This window comes from Callithrix jacchus, chromosome 4 (genome assembly GCF_049354715.1).
Source record: "Callithrix jacchus isolate 240 chromosome 4, calJac240_pri, whole genome shotgun sequence".
Classification (NCBI taxonomy): Eukaryota; Metazoa; Chordata; class Mammalia; order Primates; family Cebidae; genus Callithrix; species Callithrix jacchus.
The window spans coordinates 108011321-108032046 of NC_133505.1; the positions used below are offsets into that span (position 1 = coordinate 108011321).

The 20726-nt window shown below is 30.3% G+C and overlaps 1 protein-coding gene across 8 annotated transcripts in view; it reads left to right on the forward strand.

Moving 5' to 3' along the window:
• The window catches only part of GRIK2 (glutamate ionotropic receptor kainate type subunit 2), a 724338-nt gene that overhangs the window by 489843 nt on the left and 213769 nt on the right, over positions 1-20726 (forward strand). For all 8 annotated transcript variants that reach the window (XR_013534449.1, XM_035296392.3, XM_054254300.2 and 5 more), the window contains one exon: positions 10809-11032. Coding sequence is in view for 7 of the 8 variants with exons in the window: in XM_035296392.3 (XP_035152283.1) it covers positions 10809-11032 (224 nt within the window). In the remaining variant the exon portion in view is untranslated. The remainder of the gene's footprint in view (positions 1-10808; positions 11033-20726) is intronic.

Genomic DNA, 20726 nt, shown 5'->3' on the forward strand with positions numbered 1-20726 from the left:
ACATGTGCAAATAGAAAAATAAAGTGAAGTGCCATATACCCATCACCAAACTTCCAGTGTAATAAAACGATGGTCAATTTCATTTCATCTTTTCTCCCACCAATTTTGTCCTTACTGTACTATTTTGAAGCAAATCCATGATGATGTTGTGGGACTAAAAAGAGAGAAACTTTAAAAAAACACATGATTATTATCCGATTGTTAAAAACTTCAATTCCTAATTACATAAAGTATCAACAAATACCTTTTTCTGATTGTCTTATAGTCATTAATTATTAATTTATTATAATTTACTTGTTTAAATTGGAATCTAAGTGCTCATTCACTTGTGATCAGTTGACATATTTCAAGAATTAGTTAATCTACAGGTTCACCATCTATGTTTTTATGTAGTAGAATTAGTGTCTAATATTGCATGTTTTAGTATTTATCATCATTATCAGTGTCCACTACATTTCAACGGAAACATTATAAATTGCTGCTTAAGATTGAGAGATAATTTTTTCTTGCTGTATTCTACTTGAGTTAGCCATTCCTTTTTGGGGCACAGTTCCAGATTACAAATGATCTTGGAAAAATACTTTTGTGTATCATTTTGCCTACAAACATTATTTCTTAAAAATTCCAGTTGTGACATATTGGAGTTAAGTAATATGTATATATTTAATACTCTGGAAGGCTGGAATAGTAAGTGGCCCACTTTAATGGAAAAAGCACTTTGTTTATGATCTTTCTCTTAAGTCCTTCTTCATCTGCTCTTAGACGTTTAATTTTATAGGCTTTTTAACTAAAAAAATTGTATGTGGTTTTCGGGGAGAAGAAATAAAGGAAAGGATAGAGAAATAAAGGAAGAAGAAAGAAAGAATAAAAGAAGGGAAGGGAAGAGCCAGGCACACTGCCTCACACCTTTAATCCCAGCACCTTGGGAGGCTGAAGTGGGAAAATCACTTTACGGAGTTCTAGACCAGCCTGAGAAACATAATGAGACTCCATCTCAAAAGCAAAACAAAGCCAGTCAAGGCAGTCATGATGATCCATGCCCTGGTTACTCAGGAGGCTGAGGCAGTGGGATCCTTTGAACCCAGGTGTTCAAGGTTACAGTAAGTTTTGAAAAGGTTCAGTCATAACTATGTTATTCAATAATTGCTAGAAGGCATGATTTTAAGTTCCCTCATACTTCAAAAGGTTGAACATATATTGAATAACATAGTTATATTTTAAACCTTAACAAAATTTAAAGGTGCAGATTCAGGGAATCTTATTGGTCATGAGAACCAGAACAAAAAAAATGTTATAGAATATTTTTGTTATGTAATTAATTGTAAAGATATCTACATGTAACACTTACAGTGACTAGCATATAAGTATTTTTATCACATGGAGTTCCTTCTTTGGTGTGTACCTTCTTAATAGTTTAGTTGTTTATAATGAATACAAATATGTATTTTGCATTTTTTCTAAGTATAAATATAGAGTATACAGATTTTGAATATATGGGAAACAAGTAAATTTATATTTTATATTTGACCCATTCAAAGATAGGTTTGCTTAGTAATTCAATGTGTGATAAGATTCCATTTGAAAAGCAAGTCTGGGCAAGGTAGAGTCTATGTAGTAAAAGGTTACCTTGTTTTCTTGGACAGTATACTAAAGAACCTGTTACAATTTTTTTTTTTTTTTTGCTACAATACTTAGATCAGCTTAATAAATACTTTTAGGTAAGAATAATAAGACTACACTGGAAAATCACCTAATGTTTATTTCTATTTTAGCTAGAAAAGAGAATAGAAGGTAGGATCCACAAGTGCCTTCTAGTTTACTTACATGGCTTGCAAGTGTTATCCACTCTTTAACTCTTCTTTTTTCTATCTGTTGAAAAATGAACCACTCTAAAGGCTGCTTTAATTTGTAAACTTATCATCATAGTTTTTTTTAAAAAAATTCGGAAATTAGCAGTAGGTTAACTGGAGCTGTAAGATGGGTCATTATACCTGTCACTTTTCCCTTTTGAGGTCATTGCACCTTCATTAATGCTAACTTTATTTGGCCCATTTCTACTCCAGGATTTGCAGAATTAATGAAAATCTTACTAATACATTTATATTTGTGTTAACTATTAGAGCAATAATTGAGCAAGTCAATAAAATTGTAGCACAACTATTTTTATACATACATCAACTGAACTACTTATTTCGCATTATTAAATATTAGTTTCCATGTTAATTTTTCCTATGCTGCTATGAGCACCTGGGAAATGAGACAGTTATAAACACCTTTGGATTCTATATGTGGCCCCAGACTTGGTACATAGGTGAATTTTAGTAATCCCTTGTCAAGGAATGTTTGTTATTGTAAACTGTATTTTAAATAAGTAAATATAAGCTTACGTGCAGTTTTAAAGTAATCTGATCTTAACAGAAAATTTTATAGTATTGGTTATCTACAACCATTATAATTAAATATTATTTTAAATAAACCCTGGGAATTCAACGTGCTTAAGCCGTTGCACATTAAAGAAAGTTTTACTAGAGCTGAATTATAAGTTCAAGATTCCATTTAGTAGGTTCCCTGTAGTTCATAGTCATCCATTTTAGTGTAGTAGTTGTTTCTTGGTCTACCAACTATGGTCCTATTGCATTTGAACTGGGAAATTTAAAAGGTTATAAAAGGATTTAGCAGAAAATATATAAGTGGAATAGTATCTTAAATTCAGTAATAAGAAATTGTATAATTGTTTTAGAGGTTTAAGAAGTAACCTGAGATTTTTAGTAACATTCTGAGTTATTTCTAATTTTCTATTTTGAAAGTTCGCATATAAATTTATTTCAAGTAACCACTTATTTTTTTCCAAGCACTTGTGTGATAAATATATATAATAATATTATGTTGTAAGTAATAGCTTTGTTTTGGTTTTATGTATGTTTAAGTATAATTATTGTAATTACAGAATGTAACAGAATATCTTTTATATATTGGTAATTGTCTTTGGCAGTATGACTCCTTTCACTTAAGTTATGATTTCAAAAGATGCTAATTACCTCAGAATCAGGAAACCAGTGAAATCTAAATCAGAAACAGAAAATATTAGAAACATTGTTTAGTACAATCCTATGCTCATGAACAAGAAAAATAACAGACATAGTAATAACTATTATAATAATAGAAATAATACATATTTGGAGTACTGATGTGCAGGATCTCAGATTATTTTTAAATAAAAGTTTCATCTTTCAGTAATTATCAGTGTGAAGAAAACAGGACATTTCCGCATACAGATTCTTTTCTAGGGAACAAAACTAACTTGTCTAGAACATTAAATATAAATTTCAACCAGCCTGGTCAACAGTACAAAACCATATCTCTCTAAAAAGAAAAAGAAAAATTGGTTACATGTAGTCCAAGCTACTCAAGAGGCTGAGGTGGGAAGATCCCTTGAGTCCAGGACTTTGAGGCTGCAATGAGCTATGATTATGCTGCTGCACCCTACCCTGGGTGACAGAGCAAGACCCTGTTTCTAAAAATAAATAAGTAAATTCCTTTGTCTTAGTCCATTTTCACACTCCTGATAAAGACATACCTGAGACTGGGTGATTTATATGGAAAAAAGAATTTTAATGGATTCAGTTCCATGTGGCTGGGGAGGCCTCACGGTCATGGGAAAAGGCAAAAATTACATTTTACATAGCGGCAGACAAGAAAGCATGAGAGCAAAGTGAAAGGGAAAACTCCTTATAAAATCATCAGATCTCATGAAACTTATTCCCTACTATGAGAACAGTATAGGAGAAACCACCCCCAGGATTCAGTTATATCCCACTGGGTCCCTTCCACAACATATGAGTATTATGGGAACTAAAATTTAAGACGAGATGTGGTTGAGGACACAGCCAAACCATATTAACATTCATTCCATGGAAATATTGTAATAATTCTAGTATAAAGGAGTATTAATATTTATGAAGCATAACAATTGAGAGTGTACAACAAAATCAGATTTGAGTGGGGAACAAAACAAAGCAAAACTAAGGTAAAACAATTAATCTCCTCCCCCAAAGCTCTAGAAACATTTTAGAGCCATGGTTCTTCTGAAGATATCAGTTGAGAAGTTTATTTTTGGTAGGTTTACTCAATATTATTTGAAATTATCAGCAGGCTTCCTTCACCATTAGCAAGTAGCAGGTGCTGAGGCAGCAGCTAAATCTACTGTTTTTTTTTTTTCTTTAAATTATTTTCTATTCTGGCCTTACAAGTGTGAGAGAAATCTCTGCATTTTATAACTCAGTTGCCCATTTTACTTTCTGTTTGACACTTGTGAAAATTACTTGGTTTGGTGAAAATGAACTAAATTCATATTTCTAAAGCATAAGTTTCTGTTTTGTAACTGCAAATACATATTAGGTTTTGTATAGTATGGAAAATATATAATTTATACAAGTTTAATGTTTTTTATATTTTAAAACTTATGTAACTTTAATCTCATCAATTTTTTTCTTGAACATCACCTAGTGAGGACTGACATATGTGTTAACTTGTTTATGGTAATAACTAAAATGCAGTTAATCACAGAGATATCTATGAAATATTTTAGCAATTATTTACCATTATTTATCATAACAAAAATTAGAAATCATACACATGGAAAAAAAAATCTCATTTCTTAAAATTATTTTTTATCTTTTCATATGATCATAGTATTAACCATGCATTCCAGCATCTCTGATTGATGCTGTCAGAGATGGAGACCTCAACAGAAACAGTGGGCTGAAGTTGGTGGGTGAGGGGAGGGATGAAGTACAAGGATGTTTTCATTAAATATCCCAACTTTCACTGCTATACGGTCTTTACAACAAAAATACACAACAGCTAATCTAAAAGAAGTCTTTGGGAGAAAAAGTTAAATAAAAACAAATCTCAAAAGTATTCTCTTTGGTAAAAAAGATAAGGGGGGTGTCCCGAGGGTAGAATTAGCTATAATAATAGTTTCATTCATTCAAAAACTAGCTACTTAGTGACTACTCTATGCCAGTCACTGTACTAGACACTGACAACACAGTTACAATAGTAGAGAAATTGCTTACTCAAAAGGAACTTACATTCTAATAGAAAAAGGCTGACAAGTGACAATGTCAGTTAATGGCGTATTTCATAAAGAAAATGAAACTACTGTATGGAGATAAAGAGTGATAGAATGAGTGTTCAGGAAAGACCCCTTTAAGAAATTGCCAGGCAAATGGGATAAGCATTATGCTATGGAAACCCCATTGGGAAAGTGACATCAAAGAAAACACATGAATGAAATGAGAGAATAAGCCATTTGTACGTCTAAGGGAGAAGCTTTCCAGGGAGAGGGAACAGCAAACGGAAAGCCTGGAGGAAGGAATGTGTACACTCATTTGAGAATTAGCAAAGCAGACAGAGTTGTTGAAACAACAGTGAGAAAGACCAGAAGAGTAATGGAACTAATGTTGATAAAGCCATATCTTGTAGTGTTTTGTCGTCAAACATGTTCCGGAAGTCATTGGAGGATACTGAGCAGAAAGTGATAATCTGGTGTGTGTTTCAGAAAGAACCTTCTGAAGTTTTCATGGAAATGAGATTCTAGTTGGGCAAGAATGAAAATAGGGGACCAGTTGGAGACCAGCTTAAGAGTTCAGGCAATGTGACTAGGTTGGTAGTGGCAGAGGTGGTATGCCATATGTACAGAAAGTGAACTGTGTTTTCTTACAAGTGCACACAAAGACAAATTATTTAACATTATACATTGTGGAAAGTCTAGGAATATACTGTATCACATGTGACAATACACTGAATATGCTTGATTAATCAGAATAAATGTTACCAATTTATTCATATGAAATTACTGCTTTAATTATTTTACCCATTTTATTAAGCATTTAACAACATCATGGAAAAGAAAACAACATTTAGAACTGGTCTTCCAGTGTTAAATTGCAAGAACCTCTAGAAGTATGACAAGATGTTTCACAGACAAGGTCATGTATTATAAAAATCAGATCATTATGTTCTTTGATTTCTGAAACTTCATAAAGAAGAAAGTTTCACAACATATTCAAATTTAGAGTCATTGTGCCATTCACGAAGATATGTTTTGTTATCTAATTTTTGGTTTAAGTTTTCAGAAATTAGACCAATAATTTTTACCACTACTTTATAGGATATAATCAGTGGATTGCTATTAGCTCTGTAACTGTAAAAAGAATTAATCTGTTCTATCTAAATGGTTAGTTCAGTTGGAATTATATTATTGTACAAATAAATTTCATTTCTGTAGTAAGACTAGAAAAATGTTTCATTTAAAAATTCTGAGTGTTTTTCTTTGAAAATTTTACTAAGTTAAATTGTAACTGTACTCAGCAAACATTTACTATGCAGTTCCTTGGTGTTAAATTTTATCCAATACCTTAGGGATGTTAGATTCATTATGATCATAAAGATGAATAAGATAATTTGGAAGAGTTTCACATAGAATGATAGAATATTAAATTAATGCTTATTAATTTAATAAGATAGCTGCTGAGGTGTCTTTGTTAGATTTCCAGGGAGGGAGACTTTACCATTCCCTCAGTTTAGAGTTACATGCTTTGATTGAAGGAAATGCCTGCAGGCTTTCAAGTGTTTATACTCTCATAGGAACTGGGAGAATACAGTAACAATAATATGTACATTCAGATTTCTCATATCATATTGGTTGACTTATATGTGAAATAACAAGAAATAACACAACATAAAATACTGCTACATATTAAATTACAGGATTCAGTTTATAAGCTATGTACAAATTCACTGAGGATAAATTAATGTGGATAGAGTATTCAGGGAAGGATACACAGGTGGAAAAGAACCAGATACGTGTCTTACAGAATTTGAGTAGTAGAGAAAGAGGAATATAATTTTGGGAAGGGAAATAACAAAACCAGTAGAACACCCAAAAACAGAAATGGGTGTGATATCTTTGAATGGTTGTACAGAAAAATAGTGGGAAATGAGCATCATTAAGTCATCTTTGGAGCCATACTTTCCTTACGATCTCATGTTTCAGGTTAGCTATTCTGTTTTTGTTTTTCATTTGTTAAAAGAAAATATCACAGTACAAATTTGGTAGGCCTGTAGTGATTATGAATAGAGTTGAAAAGCCTCCAAATAATATAGCACATTTTGCCTCATAATGGACACATTAATGCTAGCTATACTATGATATTCATTTTTCTTTCCCCTTCCACCCTCCCAATCCGGGATTTTGCCATTTCAGACCCATTCCTCAAGCTGCAAACACAAGCAACATTGTTATAACACAATACTTCTGCTAACAGAGGATATAGTAAAAACAACCTGTTGTTATTTAATAATGTATAATTTATTTTTTAAAGAAATTTTAGATTTACAGATGAATTGTGCAGAAAGTAGACTTTACTGGATCCTCTCCCTTCCCATTTCCATACACATTTTCCCCAATTATTAAGTTTCCATTAGTGTGGTACATTTGTTATAGTTAATGATTTATTACAGATACATTTATGATTAAAGTACATAGTTTACATTTCAATTATCTCTTTGTGTTGCACAATTTTAATGAGTTTTGATACATGCCTAATATCACATATCCACCATTATAGCATCCTACAGAATAGTTTCACCACCCTTAAATCATTCTGTGCTCCACATAGTCAACACTCTCTCACTCCTCTTGAACCTTTGGCAACCACTGATCTTTTTACTGTCTTTACATTTTGCCTTTTCCTGGATGTCATTAATTGGAATCATAAAGTACATAGCTTTTTCAGAGGCTCTGAACTTGACCCTCTAAATTCTCTTGTGTCTTTCACTTAGCAATATGCATGCAGCTTCCCCCATGCTTTTTCATGGCTTGATAGCTCATTTATTTTCATAACTGAATAACATTACATTGTATGGCTATAATAAAGTCTGTTTATACATTAAATTTTTTATAAAATAACTGAATGTGTCTGTTTGTATCTTTTGTTTTAAATAGTTAATATCTTTTATAATTAAAAGTATTACAGTATTACATAATTTCTGTCTTTTTTTCCTCTTTCCCATTTGGAATACAATTTTTTATTTTAAGCAATGCTAAATAAATTTTAAAATTTAATGTATGACTATCCAATCCTATTGATATATTTCTACATTACAATGTTTTCGAAAAATGTAGCTTTTTAAAATATGTTATTTGAATTTTTTCTAACTTTTTACATTAGACATATTTTGCCATTTTTCAATAATACAATATATTATTACCTATAATAACCATTTTATACAATAGATCTCTTAAACCCATTTCTTCTATCTAACTGAAGTTTTATTTCCTTTGAGCAGCATCTTGCTGAACTTTCCCCCAGCCCTATAATCATCCCATCCTCTAGTAACCACCATTCTTCTCTCTCAGTCTGTGAAATTAACTTTTTAATGTTCTATATAAGAAGATAGTGGATGTAGTGTTCTCTCTACCAAAATGATAAATATGTGAGATAATACATATGTTAATTAGCTAGACTAGTCATTTCACATTGTATATGTACTTCAAAATATCATGTTGTATACAATAAGTACATAAATTTTATCTGTCAATTAAAAACTTTAAAAAGTTATCACTTTATAGCATATTTGCTTATACGGTTTATATGTGATAAAATTTTGCTTTCCATGTGCCTAGGAAAAAGGAGATTACAAAATGAAGTAACACATACATAAATTGTGCTGTGTATTTAACCCTCCAAACAGGGATAAACTACTGCTTTGTGTTGTCCACTTTTTACTGGGAGTATATTTCTTAAACTAACACTGCATTAGTCCATTCTCACACTGCTATAAAGAACTATCTGAGACTGGGTAATTTATGAAGAGAAGAGGTTCAGTAGACTCACAGTTCTCCATGCTGTATAGGGAGTGTGGTTAGAGAAGCCTCGGAAAATTTACAATCCGAGGGATTGTTAGAAGGGAGGGGAAACAAGCACCCTCCTCACAAGGCAGAGCAGGAGAGAGATGGGTGGGAAGAGGGAAGCGCTACACACTATTAAATAGCCAGGTCTTCTGAGAAACCACCTCCATGATCCAATCACCTCCTACCAGGCCCCACCTTGAATGTGTGCAGATTCAAATTCAATATGAGGCTTGGGTAAGGATATAGAGCCAAGCCATAGCAACCACTTCATTTCTGTAACAAGGTTGTTCACTTTTTCAAACAATTTTTAGTTTCTCCCTTACATCTTAGAGGAAGTGTTATCTCCTTTCTGTGAAAAATACTCCTTCTGCCTGCTTCTGCACCTGACCCTCTAAATTTTGAGAGACTGTAATCTATCAATTGCTAGAATAATTTCTATATATTTCCCTTTTCATCTGTACAAACTGTTAAATGAATGAGTGAATGAATAAATGGCTCTTCTATGATTCCATTGTTGGTTTTTGAGCTGCATGTCATGGTTATGCTCTAGGTGTAGACTCCCACAGCTTGGCTTTATACCATGGTTCCACTGTTTAATGAACTCTGTGAAAATGAACAAGTTTTCTAACTTCTCAAGGTTTCAGTTTCCTTATCTGAAAAAGGGAGGAAGAGTAAGATTGTGTAAATTGTATGGGGAATGTGACAATTCCTTTAAAGTTCTTAACATAATGCCTGTTGTACAGCAACTACATTAAAATATTAGCAATTATTATTTTTTAATTGCTATTTTCTTTGCTTTATGAATGTGAAATATGATGATGCCCTCCCCCAGAATTTTTAAAACCTTTTTTCTTCCTTTTTTTTAGAGAAATGTCTTTTTTTGTGGCTCCTATCAAAGATACTCTTTCCAAACATTTCAGTGCTCTTTCCCTGCACACCACCAACACAGGAATGCACACAAACACATACACAGAATAGTATTGTCAACAAACTTAGAAAAGTTTCTTTCTTAAGTCCCTTGACATTGACTGATAAAAGAAAACGTGGAGGACTAATTTCTTTTTTTTATGTCTTTCTCTTACTCTTGACAGTGAACATTTTGTTCTTTACTTTTTGAAAGTTTTTACGTTTATTAATAATAAAATGAGTGTAGCAATACAGCTTCTTATCATAGATGCCTTCATTATTTTAAAATATTATAATTATTTCTTACAATGTATTAGCACTTAAGTTCATCTTTGACAGATGATTATAGCATGATGAGTGAAAAGCATTACTAATTCAACGTATTTAAGCTACCGTGGAAAATTAGCGACTGTGAAAATGAAAAAACTCATTTCCTAATGCGGTTTAGGCAAGGCTGCAAGGATTTTCATTAAATAATATAAAACAAATTAGAGGCAGAGAAACAAAACTCAGAGGTAGTAAACAGCATCACACTGAGAGATGTTTTGAACAATATTTTAACTATTTAAAGACTAAAACCTTTTTTAACTATATTCTACAGTATTAAAATCAGAAAATGTCTCTTAATTCTTAGCTAAACAATTTGATGTAGTACTATTATAATTTGATGAATATATTAAGAAAACGATAATGATTATTAAATAGATTTTTAAAATTTAAAATAAATGCAATTATGAGAAGGCTAGTAGCATAATTAATGTCATGAGTGTACAATAGTTTCTTCAGTTTTTTTAATTCCATAAAGTTATTTTCCGTATCTACTTTCAATAAATGCTGATTTGCTAATCTAGAAGCACACAAATTAACATAATTGTTACTGAGACAATTAAGTGTAAAGCCTTTGTTTTATTTGATTACTGACTTTTTTCTTGTAACTAAAAGCCAGTTTTTCCTTTTTTTTTTTTTATGTTTCTGTCTACAGAAAGCTGACCTTGCAGTTGCTCCACTGGCTATTACCTATGTTCGAGAGAAGGTCATCGACTTTTCCAAGCCCTTTATGACACTTGGAATAAGTATTTTGTACCGCAAGCCCAATGGTACAAACCCAGGCGTCTTCTCCTTCCTGAATCCTCTCTCCCCTGATATCTGGATGTATATTCTGCTGGCTTACTTGGGTGTCAGTTGTGTGCTCTTTGTCATAGCCAGGTAACATGCTCACTTTTGTGATTTTTTTGGCAATTGTTACCTCATTTATCTAACTAATAATTGTCAAAAGTCACAATCAATTTTACTTTTTCTGTTCTTTATTTTCCATGGGGTGCTGAAAAATAATAAAATTTTAAGAATCACATTCATTTATTAATATGTACTTATCTGCCTTTGTGGGCAGAAAGCATGCTGGTTGTGTCAGTAAGCTATAAGTATCATAGGGTTTACTGTTTTCCTAATCAGAATCTAAAAGCTGTTTAAATCAGTATGATAAAAGGATCATTGACTCACTTTGTAGATTTCTAATGAACCAAAACCAAAATAACATGTTTGACTAACTTGAGTTAATAATTCAATTTTAAGAAAACCAAAGTGCTAAAATTTAAAAGGAGGCTTTTTAAAGGAACCAAGTCTAATTTATAATTTATATTCTAAGTATAAAAAGACTATCCTAGTATTCTATAAAATGTGTCATTTTTCTTACAGAATAAATGTCACTACAAAAAGTGCCTTATTGTCATTGACACATAGTGCATGTTTCAAATCATAGGGTCAGAAGACAAAATGCCATGTCAGGCATGGTGGCTCATGCCTATAATTCCAGCACTTTCGGAAGCCAAGATAGGATTGCCTTGAGGTCAGGAGTTTGAGACCAGTCTGATCAACATAGGGAATTCCTATCTCTATAAAAAATAAAAATTAAGAAAAAAAAATGACTAAATGAAAAAATATACATATATTTTATAATTTTATAATGACCCTTACAATCTGTGATACAGCTCAGTCTATGTTTTTGTTTTTTTTTTTTTTAATTTTTTATTGGATTTTAGGTTTTGGGGTACATGAGCAGAGCATGCAAGACAGTTGCGTAGGTACACACATGGCAGTGTGCTTTGCTATGGTATTACTTTATTTTATTCTTGGAGGTGGAAATTTGCAATTATGTTTATTTACGCCCACCTCATATCAAACTTTCAACTGATATTTCAATATGATTTAACTTACTTTTGCCTTAATTAAAAAGATTAGTATTATGCCTCAGGACTCATAACTCTTATTACTCTAATAACATGGAGTTAAGCCACATATTCATTATATCCTTTAAATTTTTATACTTTTTCGAATATCAAAAAAATAATTCTTAATTAAAAATCAATTAGAATTCTACATATAATTTTTGTGGTGATAAAAATACCTATAATATATATATATATATATATATATATATATATATATATATATGTTTTTGTGCTGTATAATCAAAATTAAATATGCAGTGTCTTTTCAATTATATTACATGGATTCTTTGGATACATTTATCAGTAAGGGTATTTGTGAGGAATTGAATTGATTTTTCAATAAGGAATTAAACATATTTTTTCCAGTGAAATAATGTTTTTCTTTTCTGGCCATAAAAAGTTTAGTTCATTCAGTTAAAAAATGAATAAAATCAATTAGAAGTAGCATAACATTTTTATATATTTCCACACTGATAATTTTTAAATATATTTACATGTAATAATTGTACAAATACATCATTTTTACCCAATTAGTTAAATATTAAGAATTGTGTTCTTCAGATAATTATCGTTTGCATTTGCCTAAAATTATGTATTGGAAGCCTATCACCATATAGGATGTGAAGCTGTACAGTAGAACCTATTAACGTTTTATGTGACTTTTGGGGTTCTCCCCACAGTAATGAGAATTTGGAATGTGAAGTTCCTAAACTTTTAGCTCCAGCTTTTTCTATATTCTGTGAAAATGAAACAGCTTCTCATTTTTTAGCATCTTTGGACCAATTACATCTTTTTTTTATAGTGACAGATACAGCTACTCTATTTTATGTGTTCAGAGAAATAAGTTGAGAGTTTCAGATTAAGTAATTCCATGGCTAGAAAACTCTTATTCAGCTCACAAGCCAAACAGAAAAATAAATACTCCAAAATATTAAAAAAGTCTTCCTAATGTTTGCATGTACCTTTATTCTTCTTAAGTAAACAAATTTCCCAGGAGGATATAAATAAAGCCTAGAGGAAAGTGTCATGAGACAACTTTGAGGCAACTTTGTGGGCATTAATCAAGCTGAATTAGGTCTAACAATACTTTTCTGGAGATCTTGAAAAGAGACTCTTGGGTTACTTGAAATTTGTATTAGGAATTTTAGTTATTTCTAATTTTCCAGACCCACAGCTTTTAAAGTTAGATTCAAAGCAAATACTAAAATATCTGGATTCCTTTGCAGCTTAAAAAAGTACATTTGCAAATAGAGGCATGTGGATGAATATGCATTTATCTAACTTTTCAAAATATTTCTATAACTCACTTGATAAACCATTGTAGTATCTGTATAACTATGGTAATCTATACTGATTTTACATGAAAGAAATATAACTATGTTATTCTATATGAGAACATAAAGTCAGCTAATGTACCATTTTTTTTACTGCTACTGCTTTTATATTTTGAAATGTTACTGTTATATTTTGTCATTGGTTATTAAGTAAACTGATATGAAAATGATATTATTTCAGCTTCTTTAACAATTTCAAAACAAATTGACAAATTGCCTCATACACTAAAAATAAAGTGTAAAATCTTCATTTATGGGTAAATTAATAGATATTCCATTAAGTAATAAACAATGTTAGATATATTCTGTAAAATATAATATTAGAGATTCTTGGTAAAGTAACACAGAAGAATATTTTCTCAGAATATTTTGTTCAATTTTCAATCTTAAAATAATTTTGTATTGAATATTTCTAAATTTGAAATAATATAACACTGAAAAATAAGATTAAAAGCAAAGTCCAAATATAGTTGATTTAAATTTCAGATACTAAACATCCAAAATCAAACAAATTTGTTTAATTCAAATCTACTCTGACATAGTATTGAACTCTTTTACTAGGAAAGAAGTTGTGATGTGCAAAGGCAAATAAAATGTTGTAGTTTTAGTTGTATAATTTAATTGCCTTTGCAATTTAAATGGAATTGCTATGTGTTAGAATTTAAAATACACTTACCTTAATGCTACTTTTAGCACTTTTATTTTTCCTATCAATAAACATTATGTCTTAGGACATATAGAGGTCACTGATGTACTCATTGACATCATTGTTGATGTAAAAACTAATATGGCATTTTTTAATGTATATTATTTATCTCCATAACAATTATAGAGAAAAAAAGATTATGTTTCAAAAAAATTCTTAAATATATGTTTGATTTTCATTGAAAATCACACAATGGTCTAAAATAACTACCACTTTAATAACAGAATTCATATTTATTACCAGAAGTAACTTAATATTAACTTATAGGGAATTAAGTAATATTTAGGAATAAAAACCTTTATCTCAAATCTAAATTATAATGAGTGATTTATGTATTGTCAAAATTTCTCAGCATTATTAGTTTTATTTTGGGTCATTGTCTCATATTGTTCCTGTTATTATTACAATTAACCTTTTATATCTTCTTAACTACTAAAGCACTTCTTCAATTTGTTTTCTGTTTCCTCATTTGTTTAATTATTCTATCAACTACTCACTCAATTAGTCAAATATTTTTTGAGCTTCTAGTAAGCACTAATTGGATCCCATAAAATATTAAAATTTATCTCTCATTCATTTATTTATTCAATAATATCTATTGGCTACCCATAAGTACTAGGAGTTGTGCTAAATGCTTGAGTCCCAGAATAAACCCAACTGAATATGTTATTTTCATTAACAACTCACAATCAGTGCATATTTCTGGCAATAATAACTATTGCCCTTGAATATTTATGAAAATATTTAAATCATCCCAAATTCTGTATGAATGCCATGTATTTAAATATGTTTTTCTAAAAAATAACTTGTAATATATATTTTGCTAGAGAGAAATATACAATTATGAAGGAAATAGGCATGAGGAAGACTGTTAACTTGTCATTAGACTGCTAGATTAGAAGCTTATAGAATATCTGCTCTACTATCATGCTAATAATTTTATGACAAATTAAGATCTAATAATTATTATCATTTAAGTTTTTAAAATTGGATTTAAAACTAAATTATTTTGGCAATGCTTTTGAAATTTTCCCTTCATTCTTATACTTAAGAAAAATCATCTAAGAATACCTAACAAATGTTTTAAATGTATTTAACCAATACTAAGAAGGAGATGTATGGTGTTAGTTTTTATATTCATATAGTTTTATGTTTTATTATCTCCTGTAAGCAGTTGTATTATTATTTATAGCATAATGACATAATCAGCATGCTTATCTGAATTAGCTCAGAACGCTTATTCAAGAGTAAGGATTAGCCTTGGATAGAGCATTGTAGACATAGAATGACCTTATTCCAAGTATTCTAGCCGTAGCTCTTTGCTGACAGAAGATTAGGAAGAAATCTTGTCCATGATGGGTTCATACTTACTCATGTGTTCCCCTAAATGTTTTTCCCTCCTTTTCTTTCTCTTTTCCTTTGACGTAGGTATATAATTACAGAGATGGCAGTCAGTCATATAAAAAGTCTGGTTAGGGCACTCACCCCTTACACTAATAATAAAATATATTTTTCACCTTGCTTCAAATATTTATTTAATTAAACTAAAGCTATTATTGATATAATAGCTTTTATAAAATGAGTCAATTAAAATTCCTGTATATGTTAGATTTTTTTTTTCCTGTTAACCATAGATATCTCCAAGAAAATTGAGCTGTTCTGAAATTCAATATGTAAACTTTGGTCTTGGGTTCTTAACAGTTTGATGTACAGAGATAAAAAACTGAAGACCAAACCTAAAAGGAAAGAATAATGGTACACACTTATCTCTCCAACAGGATTGATGTAACCTTGCTAAATTATTCACTAAGTCTTCAGGAATAGTGCATATTTTATTCTGAAATTGGCATTTTAAAATAAAATACAAATAAAATTTGGAGAATAAAATTACTGTACCAAATTTTGCAATATGAATATATTACATAAAAATTCATTAGGTTATTTAAATGAACAAATTATTTTGGTCAAATACAGGAGAAAGTGTAAAGGAAGCCAAACAATGTTCATATTAAATAATCTGGACTTCTTAGCTGGAATAGTAAATCAAAGAATATTCAATGTGTTGCAACATAACAGTTTTCTAAGTTAAAAGGAATATAGGAATTTCTTATGCATTAATGTATATAATTGCCTTGAATTATTTTTAGAGTATTAGAATATTATCTATTATATTAGTGGATTAGCAGGAGGGGATGGACTCCCCAGAATCTGCTCAGTGGTTTATTATTTACAGTGACCATCAAGACTGACTTGACATATATTTTGGCTCTAATATGATCTGTTGTCACAAGATGACAAGGCTATTGCCTTACTGAAAGTCCTTATACTTTAAAAAATATTCTGTATTTCTCTTGGAGCACAGAGGTTAAGGTGTTCTAAACATAGTGTTTTTGGTGGTTTAACTGACTTTAGAAAACTGTATCCAAAGTGCTTGCATTAACAGCTTTGATGTCAGCTCTGGACTAGTGTGCAATAGCTTTTATATTTCTGTCACAGTGATGGGTGACATTTAATGCACAGTTAAGGGCAACAATGAAGCATTATGCACTTAAAAATAGATAACTATTTTTGTGGGATGTTCAGTGTTAAACTAATCCAATGTCAAAACGACTGTTGTCACATTAAAATGAAATGCAAATTTTGTTGTTTGCCTTTGCCACCAACTTGCCAACTTTTGGCTTAAAAAAAGCTATTTCAATTTTACCTTCCCATAACATAACTTTAGATATATTTTACTTTTTTAATGTCTTTTTTTTACTTAAATAAATTGCAGAAGAGCCTATTTGTTATTCTTCTTCCCACTTAGCAATTTTCCTAAAATTTACTGAAAGTTTGGTTTTAAATAAATGCTCTTCTGCTAATATGCCTGTCACCTATGAAAGAGATTGTTAAAATTGATTATATATTAACAAATATTTATCTAAATTATGGACCTAAAAGTCAACATTGATGAAAATTAAATGCATTTTCAAACTATGGATTAAACTATTTCCATAGGAGATGAGGCTACTTCTGCATAAAATAGTGTTTTTTAAAGTATTATTTTATGATAGAATGTACCTCTTTGTTTTCAGTAGTTCCAGTATTGTTTATGGTTGCAAGTACATGTGGAGTCACCAACCCAGAAAAAATTATTAGTTTGTATCATTAGTAGAACCAAAGTAGTTGAATCAATGACTTGTTTTCAGTTGTGTAAATATGATACCTAGCTAAATGAGGCAGGAGATCTTGACTGTAAGTATCCACCTGGGACAAAGAAGATAATTTAATCTTCAGAGGAGAAATAAAACATATTTTCCACCTCTTAGTTTTTAAATTACGCTGGACATTTACAGGCATAAAATATTTGAGAAAAATATTGGTAAGACAAAAACAATTTAAAATTAATGTTCTTTTTTTGTAATTTTCTATAATCAAAGGCTAGTTGGCATTTTTTAAGGATAACATGCTTATTTAATTTTTAGAAGTTTCTACATCAATCTACAAATTATTTTTTCACATAAACATGATTTTTTATTGTTAGACCAAATTTAACTATAAATGCAAGAGCAGAAATTTGATAGCATATCTTTATTTTTCAAATTTTATGGATAAATTATTGACCTCTAAATCCTTCTTTGCCTCCATCACCAGAATTGAAGACTCCTGGCAGTAAAAAGACTGCCTGTTTCTAGTCATTTTAAGTGTTTCCACTCAATAAACAGCTTGGTCAATGAGCTTCTGAGAACTATGTTCATTCTGATGATGACTGGTTTCCATTTAGAAGTTTTCTAATGTGATTTACTAGCTCAGTAATCACAAAATTTAATTATAGTAATTTATAGTTTATGGGGTGACATGAAGAAACTCAGAGTGCTGAAACTTGAAGTTCATCACTTATTAAATTATTATATTTGCTGGCAAAAAATGATGCCTCTGTTCTTAATGACTCCTTTATGGAACATGTAATTGTGTTTTACACACAAATACACACACCCATGCACACACATCTGATAAGAAGCAGCACACTTATAAAAAATTATTTTTTTTTGAAGATTTGGAAAATGGGGTGTAGTGGGTTCTTTGGCAGTTACCGCTATGTCTTTTATACATTTCTCATTAGCTAATTCAAGCTGAGAAGCTAATAGGACAAGAACAATACTGGTTTATCTTCCCCTTTATTTGTTCTTTTTTTTTTTTTGACCAGAATAAATAAATTTTTGAGGTATCTTTTAAGAACCAAGATAGGGAGAAGCAAGCATTTTTTAATCAAGTGATATTCTTTTATGTTTTGTTGTTTCTAGATAATAACATTTTTCATAGCTTCAAAATATTGTGAATTACTTGTAAGAATCTACTTCAATGACTGGTCTGTGGTATTTCTCAAAACAAAATTTCATGTCTGTTTTCTATAGCCACTCGAAAAAATTGTGCCCTTGATCTTTTTGGGAGGTTTCAGTCAACTTAAGAAAGGTCTTCTCATTCTGAAACAACTATTCCAGGAAAATCAGTGGCTTTTAAAATTTTCAATTTTTTTAATGAAATATTTTAATTGGCCATGTCTAGTCAAGACAGGCGAAAGCTTTTAAATTAACATATACCGTGAAACAGTGGAGTCTGTGCAGGAAGCCAGGGAAATAAAGATAATGAGGAAGTAAAGAATTGTTTACAATTTTTTTCTTTCATTCTCTATGTCTTAATGATTAAGAGTACTATGCTCATAAAAAGGTAATTGTCTTGAGAAATTTAGACAAATAGGTCTTTTTATAAATGTGAAACATGACACTTAAATTAGGTACAATTTTTGGGGAGGATAAAATTGTCCTTTTGCTGTAAAGTATTTGGTGTAAAAGTCCTTTCAAATGGATGTTACTCTATATAGTCTTGTACTAGAGTGGCGGGTCAGGTAAGGGAAACTATCGAGAGAGAAAAAGAAGAAATAGCCAGGTTATATTTGAGAACTATAAAGAGATTCATTTATTACCTTTTTAAAAATTTGTAACTGTGTGTTTTTATGATTTGATTTAAGGAGTAAATACATATATATCAGCCCCAAGCCCCTCACCCTCACTACAAGTGAGATTAGAGATGTTTTCTCTTTGTTTAATGGTATCATTGTAACACCCTTTTAATTTTAACTTATTAGGGGGAGGAATGTGGCTCTAAAGAAAAAAATAAATTTAGAAGAAAAGAGAAAACATATTTAGAAAAGGTGCTTGTATCACTTATTTATTTTGCCTGTCATGTTAACTTTACCTTCTAGTTTTTCTTTCCAAAATTTTAGAAAACAGAGCTTATTTTTTTAAAAAAATTGAAAGAATGCTCTATTAAATCTTTTTACGACATGTTAATAGTATACTGTTTTACAGTAATATAATTCCTTGAAAAAATTTCCTTAGCTACACTTAAGAAGTATGTCTTTCTCTTTAGACTGCAAATAAGAAAGCTTAAAAACTATTTCTAATCAACTGGGCAACTAGACAGGAGACATTAGCAAGCAAAACATGTAGATTTGCTTTATAAACCTAGTCTCTGGAAATGCTAATTATTTTTCCCTGAAAATTATTAGCTGCATGTGTTAAAAAAATAAAACAACATTGTGAGCTTTTCAAAGATCCAGGTGTGATTAGTATTGTTTTGATTTTTTTTTCATAATTTATGGTTATGAGAGAAATAACAATATTAAAATGTATGGACAAAATTTTAGTGACAATTTATAACTTTCTTTATACTGAGTAAAACAATGCACTCTATCCAAATAATTAATGAGTAGGAGATATAGTGTCATCAACCTGTGTAACTTCATTCATTAAAGCATGTCACAACACCTTAATTGCTATAATTTTTTACATTCCATTACATAATTACATCATTCAAGGTTAACTGTTTTCATATCAATCCTGTTGGGTATACATGTAGAGAGAGGTTTTTTTTTTTTTTTTTTTTTTTTTAAGAACAAATATGATGGCTCTCCTAAATAGTAATGGGAATTTCAATATCTTTGGATAGAAATATCTTGCTTGATCTATTGTGTACATAAATATAATTGTAAACAAATGACAATGCAAACTATTCTATTAACTTGTAATACCTATAGTTTTAATTATTTCTAGTTAGCTCTTGCATAATAAGGGAGACTATGAAAATATAAAATTTTATCTCTAAGAAACTTATTGATTTTATACTAATTTTTGAAATTTTGTTTGGAAGCCCAGAAATTCACCTTCCATTCCTAATGATAAAATAATCTAATTATGAAGTTATTACATATATCTGCATTTTAAAACTGTAATGATTATTTTGTTTTATTTAATGAATATTTATTGAAACAGACTTTTAGTTTTAATACCTTCTAACCTATATAAAAGGTGATTTTTTTCTTTCCCCGCTTGGATATAACATAGTTTCCTGCTATTCTTTATGAGAGATGTTTAATCCTAAATTAATTACTTTCAAACTTTTTGCATTCTCATGGGCTCCTGACTACACCTGAGATTATAAAATGAGATGAATGCATTTTCAATAAATTTTAAATGGATAAAATTAATATTTGAAGCAAAGGTGAAATTGTAGGTTTTGAATGTTACTGGCATGATAAACATTATACACAGAATAGGGCTACAACTGTCATCTAAGTTGGTTCAGAATATGCA